Source organism: Callionymus lyra, chromosome 1 (assembly GCF_982586985.1).
Source record: "Callionymus lyra chromosome 1, fCalLyr1.hap1.1, whole genome shotgun sequence".
Taxonomy (NCBI): domain Eukaryota; kingdom Metazoa; phylum Chordata; class Actinopteri; order Syngnathiformes; family Callionymidae; genus Callionymus; species Callionymus lyra.
The window spans coordinates 45,321,753-45,336,425 of record NC_141818.1 but is presented as its reverse complement, the minus strand read 5'-3'; the positions used below and the strand labels follow the sequence as shown (position 1 = coordinate 45,336,425).

Sequence of the window (14,673 nt, the reverse complement as noted above, 5' to 3'; positions counted from 1 at the left end):
TCAGGCTTGTGAGGACCCGGCGAGCGGTCACTGCAGTAGAACAAATATTTAAACAGCCTTCCAGTCTCTTGCAGCAGCTCACACTCTTCTGGCCACGAAGATCCGGCAGACTGCTTTAGATGTCGTCCTTTGTCTCCCACTGGAGCTTTTAGATCCCTGTTGACGGCCTGAGGTATTTTCTGCGCTGCAGTCTGCTTGATTCGAGCAAAGCCTCCCCGGGGAGGGAATTACCACTAATGGGAGCGATACGGACAAACAGATGGAGCTGGCACACCGCACATCTATCCACCCGTCCTTGGATTTTCACAGACTGGCGCTGGTTGTTTATTTAAGTAAGTTGTCCTTTTTTGGTGTAGGGGTCTGGAAACCCCCTCTAGAGTTTAGCCTTAAAACATCTACCTGAAAATCCAATATGTCCAACACGGCGCAGTCCCAAGGCGTTCACTCAACCTTCAACATGTTCCTCGATCCATTTCCTGAACGATTTATTGAAAAAAATGTCTGCTATTTTGCTAACACGACAATTACATAACCTTGGCAGATACTGGTATAAGCTGTATTGCCTTTTAACCAAACTTGTTGGGCTTTAGTGTTCCTTCTACAGGAAGCTCATAATGTTTACAGGAACTTGGGTAAAAACAATCGGTTGAATTGAGCCAACTTTATAGGCTGTTATGGTCACGACCTTATAGGCTCTGATGGCCACTAAAGAGCTTTGAACTGGTTGTTCTTAAGCGACTTTGAAACCAAAACGTGGTTTGCCTCAGTCTTTAGGGCGACCCATACTTCCTTGCTGACGGCTTGAGGAGTTGCTTCCGCATAAGAATGCTTCAACCACCATATATTTCAGCTGGGATCCATTTTAGTTTCATCATTCCACAGTAGGCGTTTTGTACTGTTTTTTTCTGGAGTTATTGCTTCCTCACAGACGGACATTGTAGACCATTAAGTCAGTGGTGACTGGTCAAATATATTTCTGGTACGGCTCTTTGTGCCAGTACATTGATTTGCCTATACCAATGAAAGAAACCATCTAAAATAGAAATCTAAACATAGACAAATAATTTCATGTAGAAATAAACAATTTGACAGCTAGTGTTTAATCATAAAAAAGGGTATTATGCTCCTTTTTTTGATAGGAGGGCCAAATACATTATACCAAACTACAAGAAAAAAAAAAAGGAAAACTATTAACAACCCGTCCTCTGCACCAAGACGTCAGAGAAACTTTCTTCTTCTGTTCTACAACAGCTTTTCCCCCCAGGCAATCAGACTGCTGAACTCAAACTAAGTGATGATTTTATGTTGAAGTCCGCTGCCAAAGAAAATTCTGCATGGATCGTATAGTGTTGTCCAGCCATAGTTTTAAATTGTGTTTAACTAATCTTTATTAAGGCTTTTATGGGGAGGTTATTAATGCTTTATTTTAAAACTGCTTCTTGAACCTATTTTAGTAGACACAGTAGATAGTATTTATTTCTAAATCTTTGCACTTTATAACTTGTCTGAGGCAGTAATGCAAACAAAATTCCGTTCTGTGTACACTTTGTGTATCTAGAATGACAATAAAGGATGTCTAAGTCTAAGTCTAAGTCTACCCACTCATCACAAACACACACAAAGACTTTGCAAATTGAAAACAACAATAAAAAATAGTTGAAAGCATTGATCTAACTAGTGAAGTCCCACAGAGACCCCATGTCTAAATCATTTGATTATGAAAAGCTTTCAAAGCCACAAAATTGTCAAGAGGGAAGTCAATTTATTTCACTGTCTTTGTAAAATAAAAAATTGAATTCAAACTGCCAAAAGCCACCAAGAGAAATGGCACCAGTCGAGATGGGGAAATTGCGACAAATAGACAAAAAAAGTAAAGAAGAACAATTTTTCATATTATTTCTGAATTCTTTTGAATATCCTCAGATGTTTTAAATTGCTTTCGGCAGTGATGGCATATTCACATATTTTTGGAAACTATTAAAGGAGGAAACTGAAAATATCTGGCAATATAATATACTTTCTGGATGTATGAACTAGATCTTGCAAACCATTAGCAAAAAAATGTGGATCGAATAACGGTTTTATGCCGTTCAGTTTTTACTGGGAGTGAAGTAAGTCAATGGGTTTCCAAGAGTCTTGATTCTTGGGTTAATGTTCAGACACAAGGTTCATCACTTTGCCCAACGGAGTTACACTGTGGAGTCGGCGCCACCAGATACCCGTTGAACGTGATGTAAACATCCACGTCGTCGCTGTAGACGGCGTTCTCCCGTTCTCGCTTGTAGAGCCGCACCCACACCTCGTCGTTGAGGGCCAGGTTGAACATGACGCTCTGGCTCTGCATGATGGATCGCTCGCTGGGCTGCGCGTACAGGATCACCTGCTCCTTGTCGTTGTGCATCAGGTGCAGGTAGGTCTCCTTAAAGTTCCAGGTGTGGATGTTGACGTTAAAGAAGTAGATCCCGGGCACGTAGCAGTAGAACTTTCCCTTGAACATGTTGAAATGCTCGTACATGTTGACGAAAACCGTGTCGAACACCAGCGGCTGATAGTATTCCACGCTGTGCAGCGACTTGCGTCTGCCGACGGAGAAGGATGACTGCGGGGTCTTGCAGGCATCGCCGGGTTCTCCGACTTGACCTTTAGATCCCTTTGGCCCGAAGGGACCTCGGTTCCCGGGAGGTCCTTCAAGTCCTGGTTTCCCCGGAGTGCCTCGAATCCCTCGGTCTCCCTTATCGCCTTGAGAAAAGAAGGACATTTTAAAGAACAAACCCAAGTTAAACCAGCTTACTGTAGAATGTTTTGAATGGTTGTTAATTTATAAATTAAGCCTCAGACAGGAAGTGGTTTTCTCTATCCACTGGTTGTCGCACATCCAAGTGAGCCCCACTGCCTTATGGGTGAAAAGGGATTGAATCTCATGGGACCTAAATCTGAATGAGAAGCATTCATGAGCAGGTCATTTTTATGTCGGTAGTCGATCCAGCCTGTTTTCACCTCACATTACAGGATTCTACGTCTGCAATTGCATTTATAAAACAGTAGCTCATCCCACATCATTCCTACACTCCTTGCCTAGGCTTGCCGTAGTAGAAGAAACGGGATACAGTACATGTCAGAGTAATGGTCTTTCTATGAAAAATGAAACCTGGGTCACAATAGAGGATTCATTCCTGGCGTTGGAAAACTGTGTGTTGTTCCTCCAGGACACGTTTTATTTGTTTTCCCTCATTAGAAATAGAACCATTTCTTAGAATGACTCGCATGCAGACCAGGTGTATACTTAAAAAAAAATGCTTTAAAAATTTAACAATGTGGATAATTCGTTGAAAATGCGTGTCTGGGAATAAACCGCATCAACACGCAAGGGAAAACACACACGCCTCCTCCCGCGCTTGGACACATTACAAACATGTTTTTCATAATGTGCCCGACGAACCCAAGGCTGGAATAAATATGTGCTTTTCTCCCTGCGAGGCTGAACCGGAGGGACGGCGAACAGTGAAACACAATCTGTTAGTCTGAGTCTTCTCTCCCGGGGACGAGAAGAGGTACAATTTACTGGAGAGGAAACAGAACCTCTTGTCAAGGACAAAAGGATGAGATGTGTGCATGTCGCCTTCACACACACTATATTCCACACAAAGTGTTGGGGAACGACACAACCGGAGATTTCCACTGGCAGACCCTTCCCTCTTAAAACCGTTACATATGTCGTAAAGCTATAAAATTCCAGATGAAGTGTTATTTATCCTTTTGCTGCAGGCTGTTTTTCATCATGTATGCATCCCCTGTTTTAACATCCTGGTGTTTACAGTATTTTAAAAGTCATGACGATGCAGGAACCAAGTCAATAGGTTTTAACTGGAGAAACGAGTGTACATGAAAGTGATGAAGACAACGATAGGGGCCAAAATCTTTTAGCAGTCAAGGTCGAAGTCCAAACAACATGCTAAATTATCAAGCTTTCTTAGGTAGAAGTTTAGGTAGAACTTTATTGATCCCTCAGGAGGTCTCCTTCGATAAATAGTTTTTTTCCAATTAGCCACAGCAAATACAGCAGATATTCATAAAAAAGAATCAAAATAAAATCAGAACAAGAACAAAGAGAAATAAAGAGAAAGAACAAGATGATACAATCTAGCCAATTATTTTGAGCCAACCACCCTTGGGCAACATTTAATGACTTTATGTGTTGTGGATCTAAAAATGTAAAGCTGTCAGGTCAATACCAGCATCTCAAGCGGTACATTACAAGGTCACTACTTGTGGAACTAGGAGGGAAACCTGCTGGATGTTTCTGTGCGGCGTTAAATCACACAGCACTAAAGGAAGTGTTCGGTCAAATATGATTAAAAGTGTGTAACATAGCTCACTATAGTTCTTAATAATTGAACGAGCATTAAACAAAGTGAGCGTGGTTGTTTATTTGTGAACAGCAGTAATGGACTCTGAATGAATGAGACGTTAACTGTGCTGCCAGCGCTAAATATGTGTCCGGACTATTGTGATAGAGTGAGAGGATGTGTGTGTTTGGGTGTCTGTGTGTGTGTGTGTGTGTGTGTGTGTGTGTGTGTGTGTGTGTGTGTGTGTGTGTGTGTGTGTGTGTGTGTGTGTGCTGACTGGTTCCAGCTGGATCTAGAAGTGTTTAATCTCAGCTCTTCAGGACACCGTGGATCCCAGAATGAGTTGAACTCTGGATCAGATTTACCTCTAAAGGAAACCCCAAACAGAATCTTTGACTTTTCCAAGTCTGTGATGAGGAAACGCATCAACTGAATGGCCAAACTTTAATCTGCTCCAGAACTTTCTTGGAAAACGGAAAGTAGATTCAGCTGTTTTGAGTTGGTTTGATATGTTTTTTTAATTTTCTTTATTTTCCTTTTTTTTGTTTAGGGCAAACAAAGGTTTTCTTCATTTTGTGAGGATTTTTTTTCCATTTCTTATTGACATGTTTTGTTAATGGTCATCACTATCAGAGCTAATGTTTTTTTATTTTATTTATCATGTAATATTATAATATTAATGAGGTCTGCAATAAATGCTGAGGAACCAGGGCCTTATGATGATACATGGGCTACAGGAACAAGACACAGGAGACATTGGAAGCGAGAAGACATTAAGGCTCTGTTGCTATGCTACTACTACAGAAACCATAGTTAATGGATTACATAAAGAAGCTGTAGGAGTTCCAACATCCACAAGCTGCCATAATAGTTGCGATTGAAGGAGTACAATATGTTAATGTCACGGCAAGGCAGAGCCAGGTCAGATGTAGAGTGGACTCCCCCCAGGGACTTGGTTAACAAGCCAAAGGCATAGAATTTACTGACCCTGAGAGATCATATGATGGCTAAGATAATGGCCTGATACCAACTACCAAGAATGGGTGAAATCCCTTTAGAGATCATAGCCACTGTCAACGCAGTAATAGGGTTAGTTCACTATCCAGGAACATGAAACATGAAAGATCCATGACTATGTCAGAAAAATGGCCCAATGGGGCGTGTGTTAAGGGAATGACAAAGGTGGAACCAGCAATCCCTGCATGGAACATACCACCCACAAATAGCTGATTTGGCTGATTTGCCCAAATCCTACCAATGGCTTCAGTGGGCTGGACTGCAGGACTCATCATGGTGCCACAGGCTTTAAGCATTAGAGTGATAATAGTACATACTACCAGACCAGGTAGGATCCACGGTGCAGGCTGTATAAAGAGGGCCCTGAAACCGTCCAGCACCCAACAGCAGGACGAGCAATATTGGCAGGTGAAGCATACATGAAATGCCATAACCTAGTACCAGGAACATATTCGTAGAATAAAACCCTGAGGCTTGATACATCCCTTTATGATGGAGAATGGCCAAGATCTTGGCTGACAAAATGGTGAAGTTGCACCAACTATACACTGTGATTATGAACAAGCAGCCGAGGAAAGCCATCATGGTGGATGCAGCCAATCCTGAGCGATCGCTATTTCAGGTACACAGTACTGAGAGCTTTGACTCCAACATTGGAGAAGTAGCTGCAGCAGATCCCTGAAGAAAATCTAAAATCTGCCACATTCAGGCCTAGAAAAAGGCCAAGATACTGCACTGGACGTCCTAAAGCTCCCCGGCCTTATTATGACCAAGTTGTGTTTTGTGTGATTGACCATCTTTGGTCAACTTGATTCAATTTTAGTTTTATCACTGTGGTCGAAACGTTCTGTTTGATTCTCTCCTCAAACTATTCCGAGATTCAACTTTCATTTTATGTCACTGGGTCGGCACTCGCTCGCTTTTGGCAGAAAGTTTGTGTCTGGAATGGTGAGTTTCTCTCTGAGAAAAAAAAGTCGCTGTTAGAGCCAAACTGTGTTCAAGGACTGGAAACTCAGCCTCTAGTTTTCACTCACTTTGAGATGAGAGACAAGGCTTTTTTCAAGTTGTGACTGGATCCTGATTCAGCAACTTGGCTTCTTCTTGGGGAGCTATAGTTCATTTGCGAAAGGGCTTTGGCCTGTAAGCCAGGAATCCTTGTCGACCTAATCCCTTTCCTCCCTTTATCATCTGGTTCAATCTTTCTTTATTTCTTCTATGAGCTTAAAAACCTGAATAAGCGTATTATTCTGTGAACACTTGATTCTGTTTTCAGTACAATTTGAATACATTTTTCCAACAGTGACATAATTCTTGTTAAATGTTAACCATTTATTAGCCATTTATTCGTTTCTGGTCCAGAAAGTGTTTTCATGTTGCTTTTTTTCAGAATGAAAAGAAGATACCTTTAAATCCCAGTGTTTAAAGTAAGATTAGGGACATGGATCATTGATGTCAGCAATTTAACACAGGCATCCAATCAGAATAAATCCAGCGTTGAAGGAAAGAAATTTGAATGTTTGCTAAATAAGGACAAAAGCAAATTTAACTGCCTCTCAACTTTGGTCAAGCAGTGGAACCGTTTTTTTTTCCTCTTTTATTTATCCAACAAAAAAATCAGTCATCCCTTCATATACCTTTGAGGATGGTCATGTTGATGATGGTGCGGACTTCTGGCACCTGGTGCTGACTCGGGGGGCCAGTGGCTCCTAAATGGTCACAGCACCGCCGGCAGAACTTTGTCGGTGGTCTGGAGGGGGAGGGGACGCAGGACACCAGAGGCACGAGCAGGAGCAGCAAACACAGCAACATCCTGGAGGGACAAAGCCAAGGGACTGATTCAAAGGATTAGGTAAGTAAGTAAGTAAGTAAAGCTTATTTGTAAAGCGCCATTACCAAGGTCACAAAGGGATTTAAAAATCAAAAACAATACACAGTTAAAATATATACTTTAAAAGATCAAGACACATAAGAAAATTACAGGAGTCCCAGAAAATCAGGGAAAAGCACAAATAAAAATGTCTTCAGATGTTTCTATAAGTAGTCAGTAGATCATCAAACACAGAGATGGTTCCAAAGCTTAGGAGCAACAGTCTGGAAGGATTTCTCTCCTCTGGTCCAGAAGCGTGTTCAGGAACCATCAGTAGATTCTGATCCACAGACCTCAGAGCCCGAGCTGGGGTGTAAGTCTGGATCAGATCACTGATGGAAGGTCTGACCATGAATAGATCTGAAAGTAAGAATCAGAATTTTAAAGTTGAATCCTGAAAAAAACTGGCAGCCAGTGAAGAGTTATAAGGATCGGGAAAATGTGAGTTCTTCTACTAGAGCGGGTCAGAATTCTTGCTGTAGAGTAAGCTAAATGCAATAATTGCTTGTTTTTAAAGATGTTTGGTGTTTTTAGTGAGTTTTTGTTTGTAGGAAATCCTTTTTCAATGACTATATGTTATTTATTTATTATTAAATAAATAAAGGCTATACATTTGTTTGTCATCGTAATCAAAACTTTACAATAAATTTAAATTCAACATATTATAAGAAAAAATAGATATATACTGTATAATAATGTGGCATAAATAAATGTGGTAAAAAAAAAAATCAGGAGTCGCTAAATTAGAAACTGAATAAATAAAAAAAATGCTTTTACACAATTCCAAGGAAAACACCAGCTGCTGATCCAGCTGTTCCTGGTTCACACACAAACACAATCAAACACGCTATATGCATGTTTTTCTGTCCGACACAATTACATACCACAAAACATACATCAACCTTTTCACCAGCACCCGAGCAGCAGATCGTGTGTCCAACTGTAACCAGATGTGTCTTTGATGATCATTTTTTTCTTCTAGATGTGGCAGGAAGCTTCATATACAGCCTTGTTATTGCAGTCACAGCAGCTACACATTAACTGGAGCTATGTCAGGAGAGCAGAAGTGTGGTTCTCCTCACATCACGCCGTCAACTTCAAGAGAGTTATTCCTCGTTGTCTTGATCCATAAAGAACCACACGCTGTGTTCTCTTTGAGGAGTGATGCGACTCTGCTGCTGACACTTCTAAAGAGACAGATTTTTGCTGCAAAAATACTCAAAAGTAACTTTCAGTTCCATCATCAGCGTCATGTAAATCTTCTGATAATGGGCTGCCACATCAGGTCATTCTTTCATTCATCCATGCAGCTTATTGGTTGTCTTCTTCATCTACAACATTCTTGGTCCAACCCTGTCTGTTCCCACCATAGGACCAAACATCAACGTCTGTGGCGCTAACTAGTGTAAGAGTCTCTTAACTACTCTCTCCTCCCCCAAATTGTCTTTGACAAATATCATCAAACATCGTGGTCCACGTAAGGTCTTTAATATTGTCTCTCCATCTGTCTATCAACACGTAAAAAAAACCCCAGATCGTACACTCAAATCCAGAAGATCGTGCGTGCACAGAAATACATGCACCTTTCCCTTCCCATCCCAATCAACTTGATATTCGTCCCTTTCCACGCCCTCATTTACATATTTAAATCATATTTAAATGAACCAGATTGTGATTTTTCTCTTTGCGATAATAAAAAACAAATGAAAACATGAATTTTAACTGGATTAACAGTTTATATTTGTTCATTTAAAACATTTCTGACATGGATCACATACTTACATTTAAAGTAGAGAAGAAGAGCTCTGGTGTAAATGTTTATATTTTATATAGTTATTAACGCTAATACTTTATTCACAGAGACGATCAGGGGCTCATTTGAAACACCTTCAAATGGAGTTTGAGAATATAAGTGTAAACCAGTAACTTAAAGCACTGAGTAGTGATGATGATGATGATGATGATGATGATGATGATGATGATGATGATGATGATGATGATGATGATGATGATGATGATGATGATGATGATGAAGATGATGATGATGATGAAGATGATGATGATGATGAAGATGAAGATGAAGATGAAGATGAAGATGAAGATGAAGATGATGATGAAGATGGTCTGATCGTCTGAGCTTTATATGAGCTTCAGAGCAGACGCTGATCATTTTGTTTCTTATATTAAAAAACAAGCTTAAAATTCCTACATTTTTTCTCAAGTGCGTGAAATAGTGAAATATTCAGTAAAAAACGTTTGTTGTTGTCTTAATAAAGATCATCAATTTGGTGAATGGGAACATATTTATTATTTTTGTTTGTGAATAATTTAATATCCACTCTTGTAACTACTAACACTTCTGTGTGTGTGTGTGTGTGTGTGTGTGTGTGTGTGTGTGTGTGTGTGTGTGTGTGTGTGTGTGTGTGTGTGTGTGTGTGTGTGTGTGTGTGTGTGTGTGTGTGTGTGTGTGTGTGTGTGTGTGTGTGTGTGTGTGTGTGTGTGTGTGTAATGATCGTTAATGTAACTCTGATTTCAACATGACTAGTGAGGCTGACATATGAACTTTGACGTGGAAACGTAGGTCCGAACCTTTTTTGCGCGTACGACCTCTTAGTACATGAGGCCCTCGAGAGGTTTGACCAACACTTTGAAAACTGAGAAATAGAAACGGTGACTTCTGATGATGAAGTTCCATCAACAACTTACTCTCATCGATACAACCACTTCAATGATGGGGAGGACACAGTTAAACAGTTTAATAGTTAAATACGCAAAACTAGAGCAGTACAACCAACACTACCAGTGGTGTTGGGTCTAGGAGTCGTAACTATTAAAAGTTGTGTTGTACCTAAAGAAAGAAAGTAAAGAGATGTCAAGGACGTTTTCCTTCACTGTGCTGCTTCTATGATTCATGAGCTGTGTTACGGAGAGAACTATGGGAAAAGGGGAATATCCACTTTATTATCTTCGTGCACCGTCTGATATAGGCTTGTTACAAATGTTTTTGTCTCTCAAGAAGCTAAAACCAGTTCCTCTGAACTCCTGGAAAACTTCATGCTAACATCGTGGAATGACAACATATTTCTAAAGCACCGGACGAGGGAAGTATAATTGTTCAGTAGTTATTGCGACAACAATCCGAGGACTTGAGATGGCGCAGGCAGATGAAGCGTGTGATTCTGGAGAACAAGCGCGAGGGAGTCTGATGGTGTTCGCATCGATTACACCACACTTGCATCATTTGATCACAGAATGAGCGTCTCTCAGAGAAGAACTGGAGAATAGTCGGAGTTAACTGTGGAGTCCAAGTAGTTCTGCAATGATTGTTCCGCTACAAAACTTCTTGTCAGTCCAACAAATCCATCACTAATGATCAAAACAGACACTGCTTTACTGTCGGGCTGCTCAGTCATTGTTTGAAACAAATGCTCTACTGCATGTTCTGATGTTGAGTCAGAATGGAAATACTGCAACTCATCAATCAGGCGTGAAGGATGTGGAACTAAGCGTGAGAAAGCTGCAGCAGAGAGTGAAAGTTAACCTAAATCAGGAATTCAATGTTTGTTATCAAATAGATTTAACGTCTTGGTGAATTCCCAGAAGCAAACAAAACAAAATTCTGACTTGCTACACTAGTAAGTCAACATCAGACTTGATGAACTGACAGGTCAGAACACGACTTGTACACTAGGAAGTCAACATCCGACTTGATAAACTGAGTGGTCACCAAACGACTTGGTACACTAGGAAGTCAACATCAGACTTGATGAACGGACAGGTCAGAACACGACTTGTACACTAGGAAGTCAACATCCGACTTGATAAACTGAGTGGTCACCAAAAGACTTGGTACACTAGGAAGCCAACATAAGACTTGATGAACTGACAGGTCACCAAACGACTTGGTACACTAGGAAGCCAACATAAGACTTGATAAACTGAGTGGTCACCAAACGACTTGGTACACTAGGAAGTCAACATCAGACTTGATGAACGGACAGGTCACCAAACGACTTGGTACACTAGGAAGCCAACATAAGACTTGATGAACTGAGAGGTCACCAAACAACTTGGTACACTAGGAAGTCAACATCCGACTTGATAAACTGAGTGGTCACCAAACGACTTGGTACACTAGTAAGTCAACATCAGACTTGATGAACGGACAGGTCGGAAAACGACTTGTACACTAGGAAGTCAACATCCGACTTGATAAACTGAGTGGTCACCAAACGACTTGGTACACTAGGAAGTCAACATCCGACTTGATAAACTGAGTGGTCACCAAACGACTTGTACACTAGGAAGTCAACATCCGACTTGATAAACTGAGTGGTCACCAAACGACTTGTACACTAGGAAGTCAACATCCGACTTGATAAACCGAGTGGTCACCAAACGACTTGGTACACTAGGAAGTCAACATCAGACTTGATGAACGGACAGGTCACCAAAAGACTTGGTACACTAGGAAGCCAACATAAGACTTGATGAACGGACAGGTCACCAAAAGACTTGGTACACTAGGAAGCCAACATAAGACTTGATGAACGGACAGGTCACCAAACGACTTGGTACACTAGGAAGCCAACATAAGACTTGATGAACTGAGAGGTCACCAAACAACTTGGTACACTAGGAAGTCAACATCAGACTTGATGAACTGAGAGGTCACCAAACTACTTGGTACACTAGGAAGCCAACATAAGACTTGATGAACTGAGAGGTCACCAAACAACTTGGTACACTAGGAAGCCAACATAAGACTTGATGAACTGAGTGGTCACCAAACGACTTGGTATACTAGGAAGCCAACATAAGACTTGATGAACTGAGAGGTCACCAAACAACTTGGTACACTAGGAAGTCAACATCAGACTTGATGAACTGAGAGGTCACCAAACGACTTGGTACACTAGGAAGTCAACATCAGACTTGATGAACTGAGAGGTCACCAAACAACTTGGTACACTAGGAAGCCAACATAAGACTTGATGAACTGAGTGGTCACCAAACGACTTGGTATACTAGGAAGCCAACATAAGACTTGATGAACTGAGAGGTCACCAAACAACTTGGTACACTAGGAAGTCAACATCAGACTTGATGAACTGAGAGGTCACCAAACGACTTGGTACACTAGGAAGTCAACATCAGACTTGATGAACTGAGAGGTCACCAAACGACTTGGTACACTAGGGAGTCAACATCAAACTTGATGAATCGACAGGTCAGAAAACAACTTCGTACACTAGGAAGTCAACATCAGACTTGATGAACTAAGAGGTCACCAAACGACTTGGTACACTAGGAGGTCAACATCAGGCTTAGAGAACTGGCAGTTCAGAAAATAAAACAGGACTAGGAAGATTCAGAAGGACCTGGTTATCAAGGAAAATACAACATTTTTGACGATGTCATCTTTATATCAAAGCAACTTGTTGCATTAAACCAACCTCTTGACAGGTCCCCGATTCTTCCTTCATCACCCTGGACCACTATCGACAGGTACTTTACACTGCAGACCTGGGCCATGACTTTTCCTTGACCTGACATGAACTCGTTTATACTTCAAAACCTTCCCTCCGACCGAATGAGCTAAAACTACACTGGTGATGCACCACAATCTCACACATGACACATCATGACTTCATTTATGGAGCCACGACTACACATCAGTCTGCACAACAGATCTTCCAGAGGAGGAGAAACAAAACACAAAGCAGCAGCAAGAGGTGTGTGTACATGTGTTTGTGTGTGTGTGTGTGTGTGTGTGAGAAGAGTCTAGGAAGTTCATGCTGCTGAGTTGGCGGCTTCAAAACTCTGCAAGTCCCTGCAGGAACCCAAAATGCAGCCGGCGGGTGTTTCCTCGTTGTGTTTGTTGTTGCAATGATTTGTATGAAGGTTTGTGTTTGTCAGTGGAAATGTCAGGAGTTTTTTTTTCATTGTGTTTCTTACCTGATGGAAGTTTCACAGCAGCAGAGGAGCAGGAACAGTGTGCTGATGTCAGACGGAGAGGAGGATCTGGAGAAACTCTTGCTCCCTCCCTCTTTGGTTCTTCAGGGAACACACACACAGACACACACACACACACTACTATTGGATCCATACATAGAACTTAGGGCAGTGATGGAATTCCAGAACGTTTCCATTACCTAGCATGTCATTGTTCATATTTTCTGAAGTGAGTTTTAAAGTCTGATCTGGTTCTGCGAGGTGTGTAACTTTAACAAGACATGAAAAAAATCCTAATCCATTTAAGAAAGATACTCCAGTCCATAGCTTCCTGAAGACCAAACAACTTCTCCTGAATTCAGATCCCAACCTGACAAGACCAAATAATAGGCCAAACAAAACAAAATAAAAAAAAGGAATAGTACATTTGTTTTAGCATCCTTTTAAATATAGCAAACAACATATAAAACTCCACTCAACATAAGAGTTAATTAAGATGAAAGTATAACTTAATTAAAAAAGAAAAAAGAAACATTTACATGATACACAATAAAATAATCTCTCAAAATGATGTTGGACTCTATAGTATCATCAGTATGTGTCTGTTTTGAAAAACTCTCTTCGTTGAAATATTTACATAAGAAAATTAGCTTATTTCGCTTGTTTGCCATTGACTGTGCTGTGATTGGTCAACCAGCAAGGTTTGTCACCCGGTGCCATCATTCCAGGAAATCTCCACCTCAAAAGGGAATTGTTGTATAAACAAAGCGTGCGTGATTACAGCTGGAAGGAGGAGTGAAGCCATTATTACGTCATAATGGAGTCCGCTCTCGTAACCTTTTGTTTGCTTATATTTAAGATGAGAAGAACTTTATAATATAAAGTAATACGTTGAAAACATGGTCATGATGAGGGACTTACTGCATCTTGGAGAGGAAGACTTACACATTTGAAACATGTGAGTGCGTCAGAAGAGTTGGGTTTTCACATGAGTTGATCTTTAAAAGATTTGAAAAAAGGTTTAGAGAAGAAGACAAGAAAAAAAATGAAATGTATTCCTCACATTTAGGAAACAGAAAGGAAGAAATATTCAAGAGAGATGAAGAGAAAAATAAGAAAAACAAAGATAAATATCATCATCATCAGATAATAGAGAGTATAGTCCACCACAGAGGCAGCCTGAATTTAAAATAAAAACGTTTCTACAGAGTAAACTGAGTTAACAGGAGATCAATAAATATTCTCATTATTTCTATCTCATATTTAAAAGTTCTGTGAGAGTCTCGGTGTAGAGCTCCTCCACAAATGATCATCTACCACCGAGATAATCCGGCCAAATAAGTTATTTTATCATTTCCAGGAATGAGTTGACATAGTGGAGACGAACTCCAACCGGATAAGACTTTATTGTCCTTCTTCCATAATGACGGATTTATCTTATCGATCATCTCTGGCTCCTCGCGGTCACTCCCCTGCTGCTGCTGGGAG

The 14,673-nt window shown here is 40.7% G+C and overlaps 2 protein-coding genes across 2 annotated transcripts in view; both read right to left on the bottom strand.

Annotated features, from left to right (window-relative positions):
* The window catches only part of sun2 (Sad1 and UNC84 domain containing 2), a 332,438-nt gene that overhangs the window by 258,941 nt on the left and 58,824 nt on the right, over positions 1-14,673 (bottom strand). The gene's annotated exons all lie outside the window — the stretch shown is intronic.
* On the bottom strand, positions 1,082-13,318 carry c1qtnf6b (C1q and TNF related 6b). The gene is made up of 3 exons (XM_087785253.1): positions 13,189-13,318; positions 6,998-7,173; positions 1,082-2,739 (listed from the first exon to the last, which is right to left on the bottom strand). Exons 2-3 carry the CDS (start codon positions 7,170-7,172, stop codon positions 2,156-2,158), a joined length of 759 nt encoding a protein of 252 aa, XP_087641379.1. The 5' UTR covers position 7,173; positions 13,189-13,318; the 3' UTR covers positions 1,082-2,155.